General features: G+C 34.2%; 1 protein-coding gene and 1 pseudogene across 3 annotated transcripts; both read right to left on the bottom strand.

Annotated features, from left to right (window-relative positions):
• Positions 1–1155: 1155 nt before the first annotated feature.
• LOC125205982 lies at positions 1156–5386 on the bottom strand. 3 transcript variants are annotated; one of them, XM_048105225.1, is made up of 13 exons: positions 5149–5386; positions 4971–5056; positions 4549–4653; positions 4351–4467; positions 3976–4195; positions 3699–3856; positions 3282–3616; positions 3105–3204; positions 2965–3024; positions 2683–2766; positions 2470–2586; positions 1846–2156; positions 1156–1273 (listed from the first exon to the last, which is right to left on the bottom strand). In XM_048105225.1, the coding sequence occupies exons 2-12, from the start codon at positions 5028–5030 to the stop codon at positions 1851–1853; spliced, it is 1662 nt and encodes a 553-aa protein (XP_047961182.1). In that variant the 5' UTR covers positions 5031–5056; positions 5149–5386; the 3' UTR covers positions 1156–1273; positions 1846–1850. The 3 variants fall into 3 exon arrangements, with proteins under 3 accessions (XP_047961182.1, XP_047961181.1, XP_047961180.1); XM_048105224.1 differs by lacking the exon at positions 1156–1273 and adding an exon at positions 1377–1575; XM_048105223.1 differs by lacking the exon at positions 1156–1273 and having other exon boundaries at positions 1633–2156; positions 5149–5385.
• Positions 5387–10938: 5552 nt separating this feature from the next.
• Positions 10939–13889, bottom strand: LOC125207244 (annotated as a pseudogene).
• Between the last annotated feature and the right edge of the window lie 4578 nt (positions 13890–18467).

Here is an 18467-nt window from a genome sequence, read left to right as displayed (position 1 = left end):
ATGTTTGAAATTTAATTTTCAAACATTCTCAATTTTATAATCTGAATTCTATAGCCAAAATAAATATTTTAAATTTCAAACAATTACTATAAAATTTGATACCTCCCAAATACACTGCAAACACACACACACAATATACACATACAATATAAATAGAGAAAACACATGTAACAAGTTGCACACACAGTGAAAATGCACATAACATTATATACACAATACACACACCACACACAACACAATTCTATTGAAATGTCCTTATACAGTAGTTTGCATGCAATATTGTAAAAAAATGAAAACTCGATTCATACCTTCATTTAAATCATGTGACTACTATACTTTTCTTATTGAACATGGAAAATATCCATTGGGTATTCTCAATGATATATAAGTACCAATTTTTCCTATTTCTTCTTATGATATCATTATTTATTTATTTATTTATATTATTAGTATTATTATTTTAATATATTAAACCTTTTATAATTTATAACTGGACTTTTTACACACAAATTATACAAGTTGCAAGAATGAAAACTTTATAAATCATGAGAAGATCACACAGTAATTTTTTCTCAATTTTTTAAAATTGTGAAATAATTTGGCCATCTCCATTAATATTTTATAGGTAGGTACTGTAAATTTGTACTTGGAAAAAGGAAAATGACCCATCAATTTTGTACGCCTCTATTAGGCTAAGCTTCACATGCTGCGTTTCTCTTGTATTCTTCTCAATCTCCTAATTTTGCATTAAAGTAGTTTGTTTTTTACTTTAAAATAGATATCTTCTGCCTATTCAAGACAAAAAATTCCATGTGGTCCTAATTCATTCTTTCTCATTGAAAATCTTGTAGCTCGCACTATATTTTGATTAATAAAATGAAACAAGTTAGCTTTATCATCATTGCTATGTCTTTCGATCTGTGAACAAGTCAAACTAACTCACTTTCAATGGAAAACTTTGTACGATGATAAATTTGTACAGCTTCCCATACTTTCCTTTCATTAGTCAAAATTCACAGTATGATTAAAGAAAGTGTTAATTTGAGAAATAGCTGCCTGTTTACTCCAAGTTAGAAGGAAGATGTCCTATATCGACGATAAGATAGTTTATGCAAACGAATACGGGTGCAAGGACCGAAAAATGAACACAACTTGTGCCCTAAAAAGGAACATAACACAAAATTATTGTACCCTTGTAAGGACATGAATGTGATCAAATTTAATGTTATATTGTTCGAAAATACCAACCCCAATTTCTACGCCAGCCTACTCCCTCCAAAGAAGAAGAAATAATTGGAGTTAAACAGAAAAGGAAACCCCTAATTGGTGTGCAACATCATTGCTTTCAATTATTTGCATCTATTCTTGCATAAATGTGAGCCATAACCCAACCACAATAATGTAATGTCCCTATTCACAAAACTAATAGTACTTCAACAAAATAATGTGATCACAAGATGACTAAGAATCAATTTGAATTACTAATAATATACTCCATGATGTATGGTGATTATAAGATAGTTCAAAGTCTAGAGCATTCCACATACTTCACTTAAAATCCATACAAATAGTTACCTGTCGATGAAGGCGGAAGAATGAGATCAGCTGATTTAAGAAAATGGGGCCATCAAATAAAATAAATTGGAGAACATAACCTGGCTGTATGCACCCACTTTTTTAAAATAATGAATTGAATCGATCTTTACATCCCGTACCGCGCATTTAAGAAACATTTCGTGTAAAGTTATACAAGATAATTGATTATACATTCTACTACTACATTTGTACAGATAACAATCAATGTCCAAAACTTTCAAATAGTAAAAAACAATATGTTGAACTAACCTTATTTATGTATGGAAAAGGTATCGGAAGCTGAACTCGTATGGCAATATCTGAATGGACTTCAAGGGAGGCAAATCTTTCCTGCTCTCGAGGCATGTAATCGCTTCTTTAGCGAGTTCAGATGGTAATTGGAGGCATATCCAATCTACCAATGATTCGAAGTCTTTCGCAAAGTCTAGCAGATACCAATCCATTAGCTTTGGTATTGCTATAACTTTTCTAATGGTTGAAATGCCGACTGCTGCTTGCAAGTATTCTCTCTTAGCAGTTTCCAGCTCACTTTCGACTCGGGATGCAGTGTACACCCTCACCTTCAATAATGGTAAAAGAAATCAAACAAAAATAAATAAAATTGCTGAAAGCCAGTTTAAGTACAAGTTGAGTTACAATTGAGCTAGAAAAAATATGGAGAGGCCCTTGACCCTCTTTGTAAGGCAAGATGGTTGATGAAAGGAACAACACAATGATGACTTAAGAGGACATTTACTTTTCATGATTGATAAGATACATGATTGAGTATAGTTATTCATAATAAGATCTCTCTAATCTTAATATTTCATGAATCCAGTAAAATTAGCTCAAATGATAAAAATTATCAAAAATCAACATGGAGTAATAACATACAGCAGGGGACGACCAGCTTCCACAGGACAGAGCAAATGTGACAAACGGCTCGGACAACTCTAGGCCGAACATGCTTCTTGCCATCGTCTCATCGTTCTTTGTACTCTTCGAGGAAGTCTGGGGAAATCAAGTAGGTAGGAGTAATTGTGGGAAAGCTATCCGCAATTGATGGAACGAGGTAAAACATGTAGTATAAAAGTGGAGCTATCTTACATATTTTGAGTGATAAGGCAATCTTAATATGAAATGCTCAATGGTTATTGCCGTTAGAACATGTTCACTAACAGTCACGGTTGCCTGAGAAACAAGAGTTGAAGTTATCATCATGAATAGCAGAAATACAGTATATCTCAGGAAGATCATATTCCCTCAAGCAGGGTGGCAGATACATGCCAAAAAAGTTCAGAAATGCTACTAATTGAATGGTAACTTAAATCGTGGAATATATCTACATGTTGATATTCAATATAAATACCCTGCCAGCTAATCAATTACCTTTTGCATCAGTTCAAACACCATCTCAGGATCCTCTGGAATGCCATACTCAAGAAATGCCTGAAGAATATGAATTTGCTGATTAGTTTTCGGTGTAGCTCAACTCACCCATGATCAAAACACAATTAAGAAAATCCTACATTCATCATGCACGAATTGTAGATGTTAATCCAAAAGGCAAGTTTTTCTTGGTGACTTAGGTCCTTCAAACTAACAGTTGCAAGTTTCCGAAACAATAGCCTGAAACAGAAGACAAGATCAGCATCTACCAAAATTACCACCGGAAAGGTTAAAACGAAATCTAGCCTTATACTCACTTCAATCTTTGAACAAGGAAGACTGATATTGTTGTTCGGTTTGGATCGATGGATGCCGCTTCAATGGTCATTAAATGCTTATATGGACCGATATCCCTCTTCCCAAACATTGAACATAAATTATAAGGATCAAAAGAATATGCCACTGTCTGCGAAGGTAAACTTTCAGTGGAATTCCTATTCTTCATGGAGCTCAATCTTAAATAGATGTTTATTAAGCATTTCAAAATGCTCTCTGAAATTTTGTTTGGACTACCATCTACTGGTGATGTTGCCTCGAGATTGGCAGGAGTCGTCTTTGGAGTAGTCGCCTGATCCAATAATTGCATTTCCCACTGATATTCACGAGACTCAGTTCAGTCAATCAACAAACTATTTCTTAGTTCAGTGCTAAAGTAAATTGAAGCACACACACACCTGTGATCTCTGAGGATCCAAACGCCTCTCACCTGACTTGCTCTCAGTCAGGCGCTTTTTCACAGGATTTCTGGATGGTTGTACTTTCGAATTCACAGATTGCTTCTTATTCTTCGAAGTACTGGTGCTTGACTGGTTTTCTTTTCCTCTTTTATCATCTAAAATTGCATGCAGGCTAAGATTTATCATACTGGCAATGCATTTTTTGGTACAAACTATGGAAATCTCAAAAGCAAAGGTTGCATAGAAAACCAGTTCAGCTTTATTAGAATGTAACCTGAAAGAAAGGTTGAATCCTTCCAAATGCCGGTTTCAGAATCTGTCTTCGAGGTAACCAAGAAAGTCGATTGCTTCTGTTCATCTTTAGTATCCATCTTCTTGGAGGATGAAATGTATACAGCTTCTTGATATAGTCCTTTCCTGAAAAACACTATTTTCTCCTCAAGCCGAACTATTTCTTCCTCCAAAACAGCTACTTCAGCTAGAAGCTCCAGTGTCTGCAAAAACCATGATCCAAAATCACCACTCTTCTCACTCAGTGATCGATAAAAAAGTGAATTGGATACTATTTCTTGAAAATTTGGTCGATCCGGCTAAGATAATGAAAGCATTTGCAATTAATCAAAAAGATAAATTCGCGAGGAAGGCTGACATGTTGTGGGAGATACGGAGGCAGACGAGGAAGAGCTCCCAGCGGTCGGGTGAAGGCTCTCTCCAAAGCTCTGTGGACATTTTCCTCGTGCCGTAGTCTCTTCTTTAACTTATCAACCTATAAATAAACAAGACTTTCAACAAGAAGTTCACACACAGAATAAGGAAATACACAGACACTAAATGAGCTGCTCCTCACATCTTGTTGCAACGTCAATTTTCTCTCTCGTATTGAGCTTCGATTGCTGGTACATGGCTTCTCAGCATCCGTTGCCCAGCTACTCTGCATTTCCATTTTTTCCTTCTACGCGGACACAGAGAGTATCAGTCAATCAGCCTCAATCACACGCGACCGCAAAAGGATATCGCTCACATACCTTTTTTTCGTTTTTAACATTAAAAAGAAGGGTAAAACTAGGATAGAGCTACGCTTAGTTTGATAAGCACAAAAACTAATGATTTTTCAATTTGCAGATACCGTAAATCCAACAACGTAACAACACCCAAACTCAAATCTCAATAGATTAACACACACCACAAACAATTAATCCAACTCAACAAAATCAAATTGGATCAAACAAGCCAATAAATTCACTCAAATTTCATCAACGCTTGGATTACCTTTTCGTGCTTAACGTGAGCCTTCATAGACTGCAACCGCAAACTCCTCCGGCCTTCCATACTCGTCTCTCCCAAAACAATATCACCTGTGAGAACATTTCGCAAATTAAATCCCTCAATGATTGAAAACTTATATACCGAAAAAAATATGCAATAAATGATGGCGAATCAAGGAGACCTGGAGAGAATTGAATCCATTGAATGAGTTGCTTCAAGCACGCCTCAAAATAGACATTCAACAAACAAACTTTATATTATTTCTTGATCTGAGCAAGCTGTAGCCCCTAAATCAGCAGAGTACTTTAGCATCAATTCGTTCATTCATTTCTGAACTCAACTGTGTTTAATAACGCTCATAAATATGGATATATGCATTTGATTGTCAGAGAGAGGAGAGAGAGATTTGTATACATTATAATATGAATTGAATAGTGATGGATATTTATATTTTATAATTTGCCTCTTAAAAATTGCATATTTTGATGAGATTATCTATGGAAAATAATGGCGGTGACTTTAAAAGCTAAAATGAAAACTAGGTGTCATTGTAATACAAGTGGCAAGAATAAGACTGTTTTCTATTTTATTATTTCCTTTTTTCAAGTGCAATATATTTTCTTCTCCTCTCCTATTTATTCTTTTTACTTTGAGAAAAATTGATTCTTCATCTTAATTTAAAGTTAAATTTCTGTATCAAATTAAGATAAAGAAAAAAGAAAAAAAGAAAAAAGAAGCGAGAGGTGTGATGTTTGTGAGTTTTTTTTTTAAAATCGAAATTAGGGGAATTAATAAAGGATAATATATTATACCTCTACGAATTTGGCCATTTCATAATGCTTTGACCCAATTTAATGAGTTTTTTGTCGTGGTATCCATAACCATTATTTTGGATTTTAGATTGATGATTTTTCATAAAAAATTTATGTAGAATCAGACGAGAGACTATTTTATTAAAGGAGTGGGGAAATCCATAGTCAAATAATCTGACTTAAAGTTTGTTTTTAACTTATGCAAAAAAAAAATTCAGTTCGAATAGTAGAGTTCAAACTTCAAATTATGCTAAAAACAATCCGAGTTTAAGGTTTTTAAGATTTACTGTACTTTATAATTTGACAATAACCTCTAAAATGGGCCAATGTAACACGACCTAATAAATCAGTTTTGTTGTATGAAAGGTTAATATAAGTAATTATGATTAATTAGTTTAGAGAAAAAGGAATAATTAATTGAGATGATTAAAAAGCTGCAGAGATCACATGGATGCCAACTAAAGGTAGTGTTGAGTTGAAGAGGAAAATATAAATGGGTCTACTCCAAAGACATGCTTGCGTTACCCCTTATTATTACTATTTGGATTTTCACTACTCATAATGATTCTGCAATTCTTTTTATATAGTAATTCATTAAAATAGCATAATAAGTTTATCGGCTTCTTCACGTCTCCTTTGTGATTCCACGCGTGTCTAGTTTTTTTTCATCAAAAGGTACTTATAAAAAATAAAATAATACTACTACTAAGTGTTTTTCAAATTTTATATGGTAAAATTTTCTTTTTTTATATAGACCGATTTATTCATGTATTTGGATTTTAATGTATAACAGCCATCAACAATGTTGCTACCCACTTTTTCTATTTCAATCTCAAACCCCTCCGTTGGTAGAATTTCGGTAACATTCTATATATATTTGAGGAACGAAAACGATAGAACTTTTACAAAGAAAATGACACAAATGTTTTCACATATGGAAATGCTCCGTTTAAAACGATGTCGTTTCCATCTAAAAGATGATTTAATTAGTTTCTTTTGCAAAATGTTGTGATTTATATTGATCGAAAAGTGCGGTTCGGAACAAGCGTCGTGCTTGCCCTTGCGTTGCCTCGCAACGCTCGGTGCCGGCTTGCAAGACGTGACTCTTAGAGCTGGTAGCGGACTGGCACGGGAAGGAAGTATTATACTAATGATATTTAAATTTGATTCATAGTATTCATTAAGTTAAATCTACCATATAAACACAACAATGTGTATATTAAAATAACCATAAGCCTGTCCTTGTGTCTTTTTTGGTATGATAGAATAAAAAAATAATAGAATTGCGATTTTTATTTTCATTCCATTTCATTTTTTGGGTATAGTAGAATAGAATGCTCATTGCAATGGAATAGAGGAGAGTGAAATAAAAATGCAAAGAAATGTTAAGTATATCATTCCACGTTTGGCGAGGAATATCTTCCCAGGAAAAGACAAAGCGACGCATTTGTATTTCTGAAATGGTTTTACTAATAACTTTTTTAAATGAGAATTTTGATAACCGAAAATCATATCATTTTTATAATGTATAAATATTATTTTACATTGTAAAAATATATTATCTCTGTCTCTGAAAATTATGAATATTTGGTTTGACATATATTTTAATGTATAATTGGTAAAATAAGATAGAGAGAGATAAATGGTAGTATAAATAGTATTAGTGGAGAGTGATCTCAACATTATTAATTGTATAGTGTAATTGTATAAGTTTTAAACAAAATTATGTGTAATGGTAATGTATTGTTTAACTATTTCAAAATTAGAAAGTTCATATTTTTCAAAAACGAACTTTATACTACTTTTCAGGAACGGAGTGAGTATCAGTTCTTGTCTTCCTGATATCGCGTTGAAAGCAGATATTTATAAATAAGCGAACTGATACTAAGTTAACTACTAACTAATGAACTGATATAGTTTGTATTATGACTTTAAAATAAATTGAAATGAACAATCTCTATATATACCAGTTTGATCCTTTTATTGATTTCATTAATGCGTTGTACTATATAGCTTATATCTAAAGCATCCAATCATGATTTCAGACTTTCAGTGATATATTAATCATTTAGCATTTATATAAACATACCGGAAGACAAGGGTTATACACGTGTCCGAAATTACTAACAATCAAAGCCATCTAATTAAATGATTAATGAAAGCCAAAAAGATTTATCCACGTTGAAGATTAGCATGCTGTAGATTGAACTAGTATTAATTAGAAACCAAATTAATGTTGAGCACCAAAAATGATGATTAATATGTTATGGAAATAAGATATAACTCATATAACAAAACGACACCTCCTCAAAGTGGGCAACTGATTTTTGAAATTTGTTTAATGTGGGGACATTTTGTTGCTATTTATTTCTTTTGGATTAGTATGATTAGCTTTTTCAACCCAATAAACACATATCCTCTTGAATTATTGTACCCTCTTCAATGGAAAGAAAAAGATGAGTCATTTCCATCAATCCATCTTTCTCTATTCTTTACATCTCTAGGTCCACTTTTCAAGCATAAAGTATCTATGACTTTGGATCACTAAAAAATTTATTTGATGAAAGATAGGTTATGTGCTCAAACCAATTGTATTTTATGAAAGTCTTGCAATTATGAGAATTAGAGGACTATTTCAGGTCATTTATTAGCTTATATATTATTTGAAGAAATGATATACTACTACACTTTATATTTAAGCATAAAAATTGACAACGTATATATAGCCTACCTTTGCATTTAGCATTATAATTATAATTATAATTATTAAATTTATAAATCTATTAATGACAGTGTTATTTTATAATGGTATTCATCACATTGAAGCCAAAGAAAAAGAAGAACAAATCTTATCTCTTTTGAGTTTCTACGTATGTCAAAAAATTCTTTATTATGAAATTAAATAGTGTTTAATGTCTATTAGTACAATATACAAGTTTGTATTTTTCACTGTATTGATATTGTATTGAAACTGTGTTGAATCTGTCTTGAAGAGTTTTGAGTTTGTACAATATATAAGTTTGTATTATATCACTACCCTATTGCATAGTGTGTCAAAGATTACTAAAACACTAAAATTGAAGTTTGAACTTTTAAAATAGTCAATAAGTAGTAGTAATAGTATTTTCTTTTTTGGGTTTATCCCAATAATGTAAGAATAATAAAAAACCGGGTTTATAAATTAAGGCCGAAAGTCTCCCAACAGGCGTCCGTGTTTGAACACGTGACCTCAGGTCACCACAGCTCCACGCAACCAACCCGTTGGTAGCAGTAATAGTAATTTTTAATAACCCACATACTCATCACAATATAATTTTATAAATAGAATAAATTTGAAATATTATAATTTCGGGTTTACTGGTACCCAACTAGTCAGTTCGGACACCCGCATTGGGTATTAGAGTATTCGAATTCATATACCGGTCGAGTATTGATTTTGGGTTTGAGTACTCGATTTTTCGGGTTTGGATACCTGCAGGTACCCGAATTTGCAAGCCTACTTTTACATATTCTATTTTTCAAGCAAATATCTTCGTATGAACATATTTTGAATCATCATAAAATTATCTTTAATTTGATATACGTTATATGAAAAATTAATTTAAATCAAAAGAGGCATATTTTGAATCATCAAGCAAAGAGGTTTTGAGATATTTTGTAAGAGAGAATGCGAGAACCATCAAACTTACATATTCTACTTTTCAAGCAAATTTATTATGAGCATATTTTGAATCATCATAATATTATCTTTAATTTGATATATGGAGTATGAAAAATTAATTTAAATCGAAATAGTTATATTTGTTTTAAATTTTGAGATATTTTATGAGAGAGAATGTGAGAGCACACAAATTTTATCCGTATTCGAAAATGAATCGATGTAATCAACAATTCAAAATATACTTTATCGAAACAATGAACTATAGTTCAACATAATAATAAGTCATACTTCCACACAACATTGAACCATACTTCAACACAACATATATATCATATCGTGTGTTGTAATCAAGACCGTCTAAAATTCACATCTAGCGTCTGTTATTCAGTCTCAATTATGAATTAGAAATGGTTCTGGTATGAATACAACTCTAACCACATGCACAAGCGTGCACATATATATGGTTGCATTAGGGCGACACAATACCATATATCATACTCTCTCCGTCCCTAATAATTTGGCACCGTTTGACCTGACACGGGTTTTGAGAAATGTGATATAAAGTGGGTTGAAAAAGTTAGTGGCATGTGGGTCCTACTTTTATATATTAGTTTTATAATAAAATGTGAGTGAGAATGAGTTAGTGGAATGTAAAGTACACTACCAAAACTACCAAAAATGATAAAAGGTGACAGATTTTTAGGGACGAAGAGAGTAACTAAGATCACATCTCGACCCTTCGATGAAAAGATGGATAACTGTTGAAAGAGATTGATTAACCATGGGAGTGCAACAAAATGACCCTAAAATGTCAATAACTATTTCACAAACACATATGTGGTCCTTAAGGTGGCCATTTTGGTGGGTCAACCGGCTCTGGTTCTAGAAGTACAATGCACTAATTAAGCTGTAAAGTAGTGCTGCTGCATCTCCTCTGTTTAGACTTGTGATCTCTTTTGTGTCATAAAATTGTCTAGAATTTAAATCACATTAATTGTTTCCCATTCCAAGTAACACAGAGCACATAAGAGATTGGATTTCTAGAAAATTAGGTTAGCCTATTATATTCACTAGGCTCAGACATAAATTTAAGAGAAGGACTTAGATATTAAAATTTAGAAATTAACATAGCACCAAACATATTGAAAAAAAAGCCATTTTTACTTTTTAAAAATTCTCTTGCACTTCATCAACAAGTTTTGCCGGCCACGTGATACTTACACTTTTCTGTATTTTTCGATTATATAGATTTTTCAGAGCTTGATATGTGTTGGATTGAATCAGCATATTTTCATACTCTTTGTATATTACTCTTTATAGCTTTTTCTCATTCCTAAGCTAGCATGTAATATTACTACTAGCAAGACTTGAACATTAACAATTTTTTGCTCTCCCCATAAATATATAGCATATATATTTAAACCCCTAGTAAAATATTAGGCAAGAGTGATCTAAGTTGAATGAAGAGATGGTTAAAATAAATTAAGAAGAATGTGGATGGAGGGTTGTGGAAGATGATTTATTCCAAATGAGAAGTTCCGAGTCAAGTCCACACTTCTTAACAAATGTTCTCTGAGATTTCCTAGAGAGCTACGTACCTAATTAGGTCAAAATTCAGTTCCGCTCCACATTTAGGTGCAGACCCTTATAGTTCTCACATAACATTTTATGTGTGTCGACGCTAGCCGGCTCAACAGTTCAGCTCACTTGCTGCTGGTGGGTTCCATACATGCGGGTAAGACCCATATGCAGCTGCATACATGCTCGGGTCTTGAGGTGGTGGCAACGCATATCCGTATCCATCAAAGAAAGGCGGCCCGTAGTATGCCCCTGTCCATTGATTCCCGAAATCACTCCTCGACTATACAATGCACCAAAAACCAACACAAACATAAGTACAACCTCACTGCGGTCAAATGCATTTTTTGCTTGAATTATAGCATTATTCTTGTGTAATTGTATATATTTAGTAATTGCATAGTGAGTTAGGAACTATGTTTATGTGCTACGCATACGAAATACTGCAAAGGCCGGAAGAAGGTGAAACGAAAATTGCCTGTTTGTTAGCTGGATTACGCCCCCAAGATAGGCGCACAGTTTGTTTCCCAATGGTTGTACCACTCAACTTCTGCAAGGCCTCTTCGGCATCAGTTCTGTCCAATGTTTTCAAGGTTATCACATATTAGTGCTGTAATAGGAAATGAAAGCTATTATCGTGAGATAGAAAATTACCTGTTAGCAAATTGAACAAATCCGCATCCTTTCCCAACCGGTATCTTGACAGATACTATTTCTCCGTACTGAGAGAAAGGCTGTCTGAGATCTTCATCAGTCACATTAGGGTCAAGTCCTCCAACAAAAATCTAAAAGATCACGTATTAGGCAAAGACTTCTAGAAGTAAGTAGAAGAAAAGGAAAAAAGGAACAAATAACAAACTGTAGTGTTAACAGAGTCTCCATCAGACTGTGATCCATGAGGTGAGACACCATTTGCATATCCACCTATAAAATATTTGCTGCATAAGTAAAAAATCAAGAATATCGAAAAAATACTGTTTTCGCGAAAGAATTCAACTAACAATAGGTTTCATATTCATCTAAACTATCAAGACATTACAGAAGATCATCAGTAACCACAATTTAGAAGATTAAGTTTCCTTATACTAAGTTTCTCTTTGATTGTTCAGAATTTCACATTAAAACAGATAGAAATTCTGTTACAACAATAAAAGCTATCGAACGAGACTTGAGAGGATATTGTGTAGAAAGGACATCATATATTTCCCCATCCATGATTCCTAGATCGTTTTTGTTAGCTTTAGAGAAAAGACACACACGATACATGGGGTAAACAAAGAGGCTATTCACGTGGAAAAATTAAACAACGGGACAAGTCAAGATGATACATATATAGTTGGTGCTGCACCAACAGTACCTGGTGAAGAGTATTGCTGCTGATAACCAGAGGACTTCCTCGGTGTTGCTGCACCAATGCGCATTGGCCTGCTTGAGCAATAAATACCATTCATTTCATTCATAGCCTGTGTTCTTTCACTATCATCTCCAAACCTAACGAAACCATAGCCTTTTGAACGGCCAGTATTTGCATCGATGACAACTTTAGCAGCTTTAACAGACGGATACTTGTTTGCAAAAGTCTCGTGGAGCAAAGTGTCAGTAACATCTGCAGCTAGATCACCCACAAAGATGGAAAGATCCGAACCATTGTTTGAACGCTTATCGCCCATGCTAAATGCAGCCCAATTTAGACGGAAAAGTTGCTCGGTGTTAGGCATCGCAACACAAGAGTAAGTCTGCAGAGCTTTCTCCGCTGCAGCGTGTGTAAAGAATTCAACAAATCCATATCCCTCAGAAAAGCCTGTTTGCTTATTACGGATAACCTTTATGGACGAAACCTGCACCACAAAATTTCAGCCTTGTTAAAAATCTATGTGATGTAACCAAGAAATATAGACATCCAAAAATAACATTATATGTAGAGAGAAATGAGAAATAAAAGCATGTAATTCTATCAAAAAGAACCAATTGATAATATTAATTAGATTCATCATTAAATGCAGCTGTTTTCTATCACTAATCAAAATTTGGAAAGGTTGCTAGTAACGTTCAAATCTAGTACATAATAAAAGCCAAAATATAGTCATGTTTGAGTGTACATTCTAAAATGCAGATCAATTACAAGAATCGAATCTATATAAAGAAAATCATGCAAGTATAATTAATAGAACCAAAACAAAACAAAGTAGTATAGTGAAACCTCCCAGTATTACTTCTCCTACTAAAAAAGCTAAGCTTTATTTAAAGCTCTATACGCTTTCTTAATCTCACACTAAATATGCATGTATTTGTGTATATGAATACCTCGCCGGTTTGAGAGAAGCAGCTGCGGAGATAATCCTCATCCATCCAATTATGCAGGTCGCCCACCCAGATCGTGCGGTTCTCGCCATTAGATCCACCGCCGTTGCCGGTTCCGGCGGGGGGCTGCTGCGGCGGCGGAGGCGGCGGGGGCAGGGGCGGGTGGTGGTGGAGGTGGTAGGGCATGTAGTGCGGCGCGTAATGCGGCGCGGGAATCATCCCGTGCTGCATTACCATGGCGGCGGCGGGGTACTGCATCGCCACCCACTGCTGGCCAGGCACGACCACCTGCTGCTGCGGCTGTGGCGGCACCGCCTTGCTGCCGCCATTGGCGCTCTCGTTGTTGCTCTCCTTGGAACTGCTCTGCTGAGATTCGGAGCCGTTGCTGGTTTGCATCTTTCGGCAAAATTAATCCCCAAAAATTTTCGAGGGTTTCAAATGTATGGGCAGAAATTTGGCAATAGTGTGAGGGGAGATATAGATATAGAGAGATGGGTGTATCTGTATGTATAGGTGAATCTGAGTTTTTGTGTGTGTGAGAGAGAAACAGAGGGGGCGTGTGTGGAGGCTGAAGGAGAGGATTTGAGGTTTTCATGGGAAGCCCTGAGATGACGCGCAACTTCTCACGGCCGTTGGATCCGGATCATCTCGGCCGTCCGATCCTATGGATTCGGTCTTAGTCGGCCGCCAATTTATGTTTCTTTTGCTTTTTCTGGTTTTATTTGCCCTTTCCCTTTATAGGATGGGGGAATATGGTCAATTCCTTATCCCAATTCTTTCCAAAAATCAAATTACTGAATTAAATTGAATTCCATTTTTGTTTTGCCTATGTAAGCAAATTTAAGGATGCAATCATTTTGACTCTGAAAATCAGGTAGAAAAGGGTAAATTTTGGTTTCAGTGTTTTGTACTTGACGAAATATGCAGTGTAAGTGATTGCCTTCTGCTTGTCACATGAAAGCAGTAAAACTGCATCTTAGACAACATCTAACAATTTTTACTGTTTACTTGTCGTTAATTCTAAATAATAATCTACATTGAAATTTTGTCTCAAAGTTACAATTATTATGAAAATGTCTTCACCTTTATTTGTACTCCTATCAAATTAGGCCGCCCTATTTTTTTTCCAACCACTTTGAATGAAAGGAATGCACCAATCTCCCTGTCCATAACAATATTTTTGGGACCAAATTTTGTAATTTTAAGCCATAATTTTGAGTAGCCAAAAAGTATTAGGAGTGTCTAACTTAGAAATATTCTAATATGTTTATTAAACGTTTCAAGTCGGAATAATTGTTACCAAATTTTACTACTAGAAAAAAAATGATATTTTTTAATATTATTAAAAATATTACACTAATATGTATTTCTGAATGCATCATCTAACACTTCAAAAAACATCCTTATATTTAGTGTTTAAATTTAGGGAATGCAAATGAAAGCGCCCTAAAAAATACTAACTCTGTTCACAAAAAATAGACAAGTTTTACTATTTTAGATAGTCCACCAAAATTAGACTAATTATAAGGATGAAAAGTTTTAAATCAATACTAACCATACACGGAATACATCATTCTAAATTTGGACCCTACAATCCATTAATATTATTTTCGTCATTCTAAATTTGGACCCCACAATCCATTATAATCTATATCATTTACAATTGTGTTTATATTTTGTTGAACAGAGATAGAGATAGAGATAGAGATAATTTGTTCTCAACTAAATATATTTTCTTACGCTGTGGTTATTTTAAAAAATGTTCAACGTAAATAATTATGTCTTTATTTTTATGCCTTTTAGAGTAATTTTTTTTAGTGTTAGAATCAAAGTTTGCGTATCATTGGCAATGGAATTATTTTCAATAGTAAAAACTGTTATATCGAAAAGAATAACTATGTTATTGTTTTATATTAGTAATTAAATATTGGATCTAACCAGTTGCGTCACCCTATTTACTACTACTCCTATAGATAAACCTAATGCATTAGCATTTTGTCCAAAAATATTTCTTTGTTTAAATCATAACATTAATTTTTTGAATTACCTAAACTAAAATAACTTAAAGATTATATTATACCGAACAAGAAAATATAATTATTGACCTCGAATATTCACCTTTCTATGACTACAAATATTTTGATCTCCAACATCTAAATAATGTTATGGTCATGGAGATGTTTCGATCCCCAAAAACATTTAATTTTTTACTCAAGATATATATTCGAGTCTAAAATCAAAATGATGAGATTCAGTTTTTAGCTCAAGTTTAAACTACGTGTTTATTTATGTGCAAATCAAGAAAGAAAATAGCAGTAATAATTGAAATTGGTACTATATCATAGGAGTGATATTATAATTTAACTCCGATAATTTAGTTATACTACTTATAATTAATATACTAGTATTAAGCAAACAATGAGTTAAAATTTTATATGGAAATTTGAAGAGTTAATACTGAACTTTATTGCGTTGGAACCCAGATTTAATTATCTGACTTTAGTATACTTTGTTCATATTGATATATACTGAGTTTTATACTACTATCATCAATATTTATATATCGAAAAAAATAAGAAGAATCTAGAAAGAGGTGTTATTCTCAGTATTTTGGATAAGCATATAGATATTTTTATTTAATTAAAATTTCATCTATCCCATTGTTTATGTCATGATGGATTTTACTAAATGCTCTACGCCTCTACCCATTTCCAATTGTGTAAGATTGTTTAGAGTAAAAGAAAATAGAGAGTTATGCTTCTATTTTCATAAAATACCAACTCAAATTGAGACATTTAAAAAATACATATATATACCACTTTAAATAGAATAGAGTAATTATTAGGCATATTATAATGAGGATAGAGAATATGAACCCATTTCGTTAGATAGATATGAGTAAAGTCATACGTAATAAAATGTTGTGATATAAAATAAACAAAGAAATAAGTGATCATAAATTTGTGCGATATTCCAAAATACAATAATGAATAATAATAAATAACTACAATTACAAATGTAAGTGATAATTATAATTAAAAAATATCTTGAACTGATATAAAGAATACCTAAAAAAGCTGGAAATCATAATCTTAGAAAGTTTGTGTTCTACTATTTTTCTTATTTCCAAAATTACTTCCATAGTCCAATTAAAATTAAAACAACCGCTAGAATTTTAAAAATAAGAAATCAAATTCAAACATAATCATAACAAACACATATGTCCAATGTGCTATACACGTGTGGAATGGTGAGACGAAGAATTTGATGTATGTCACTGGAACTCTTATTGACCCAGATGCCATGTTGCTGTGGCATCAATCTCATCTTCAGAGATCGTGTTTTAGCATCAATATCATATTTAATAAGACCCGAATTATAATTGATACGGTTAAACTCTTAACATAAAACGATATTTATTTAATTTCATAAGACCCGGGTCCATTATTGATAGAGTTAAACTCTTAATATAAAAGGATACTCTTTCCGTTCCATATTGTCTTTTTTTTGGTCCCACAATAATAGTCACACTTCATTTCTACCATTAATTGTTAGTAGGTTTAACATTTCACTAACTCACTTCACTCACATTCTATTATAAAACTAATACTCCCTCTGTCCCCTATTAATTATCCACTTTCACTTTTACTATAAATGATAAGTAAGTCTCATATTTCACTAACTTATTTTACTTACATTTTATTATAAAATCAATTAAACAAAAGTGAGACCCATATTCCACTAACTCTTTAACTCACTTTCCTTTACATTTCTTAAAATCTGTGCCGGAACCAAAGTGGACAATTAATAGGGGACGGAGGTATTATACAAAAAGTGGGTCTCATATTCCACTAACTTTTTTAACCAATCATTCTTTAGAGCATCTCCAATACCGGCTAGCCAACCGGCTAGCCGATTCGTGTGGCTAGCCGGTCGGCTAGCTGAACCAATGGAGTAGGCTAGCGCAAAATCGGCGAAAAAAGCGGCCAGGGCTAGCCGATCGCGTGGCGCTGGCCGATGCGTTGGCCGCCATTGTGGCGTGCCGATCGGCCAGCGATCGGCCAGCGCCCAATTTTGATTTTTTTTATAAAACCTATATAAACGTGATTTTAGTTTCATTTTCATTTGCACCACTTGTTTTAACGAGTTTTCTCTTTCTCTAACTTTCTGTACAAGAGCATCATCGAGCGATGAGTAACGCGGGTGATAGCAGTGGTGGTAGTGGTGGGGATGCTGAGGAGTACGAACGAAGGATGAACGAGGCTATGGAGGCCTACATGAACCGCGAGATGGAGCGGTACATGCGTAACGTGGAACAGCATGCGATACCTCGCCCTCCACGCAAGGTTGTCCACCGCCGAGCGTTGATTGATCGGGATCACGTAGCTGCACATCAGCGGCTATATGACGACTACTTTTCAGAGAACCCGCGGTTTCCCGCAAACATGTTCAGGCGGCGTTTTAGAATACGCAGAGAGTTGTTTATGCGTATCGTTGACGCTTTGGAGCATCGATATCCGTGTTTCCGCTTCAGGCACGATGCGGCTTGGCAGACCCGGCCACACCCCTATTCAAAAGTGCACGGCGGCAATCAGGCAGTTGTCCTACGGAGGCGCGACAGACATGTGGGATGAGTACCTCCACATCGGTGAGTCGACAGCCCTGGAATGTCTGAAGTATTTCTGTGAGGGCGCGATATGATGGGGTTTGGTGCCCCTCGCACAGCGGAAGACTTGTACAAATAAATAAATCAGATACGGATCTATTTGACCGATTATGCGATTAATCAATTCACATGTTAAACAGATAATTGCATGCTAGAACGCAAATAATTCATGCTCATAGAAAGTAAATCCTAAAACATGAATTCTACGGTTTAGAGTTACCGATTTGATTCTCCAAAGAATCGTCGATTGCTCGCGCCTTCTCCACGTGATGATCTTCAATACTAGACCACTTGATCTTCTGACTGGTTCCCGAACTGTATCTCGATATCGTGTGGGCTGATCTTATCAAAATACTAGTGACTTCGAATAAAGAAGACAGAAGAAATCCTTTTGGGAAAAAGAGCTAGAATTCGAAAATTCCTACAACTGGGAAGCTGAAATTTTCGAAAATTACAAATAATGAAATTGTGATAATTCTGTC

Source organism: Salvia hispanica, chromosome 2 (assembly GCF_023119035.1).
Source record: "Salvia hispanica cultivar TCC Black 2014 chromosome 2, UniMelb_Shisp_WGS_1.0, whole genome shotgun sequence".
Lineage (NCBI taxonomy): Eukaryota > Viridiplantae > Streptophyta > Magnoliopsida > Lamiales > Lamiaceae > Salvia > Salvia hispanica.
This window is presented reverse-complemented; position numbering and strand designations above follow the sequence as displayed.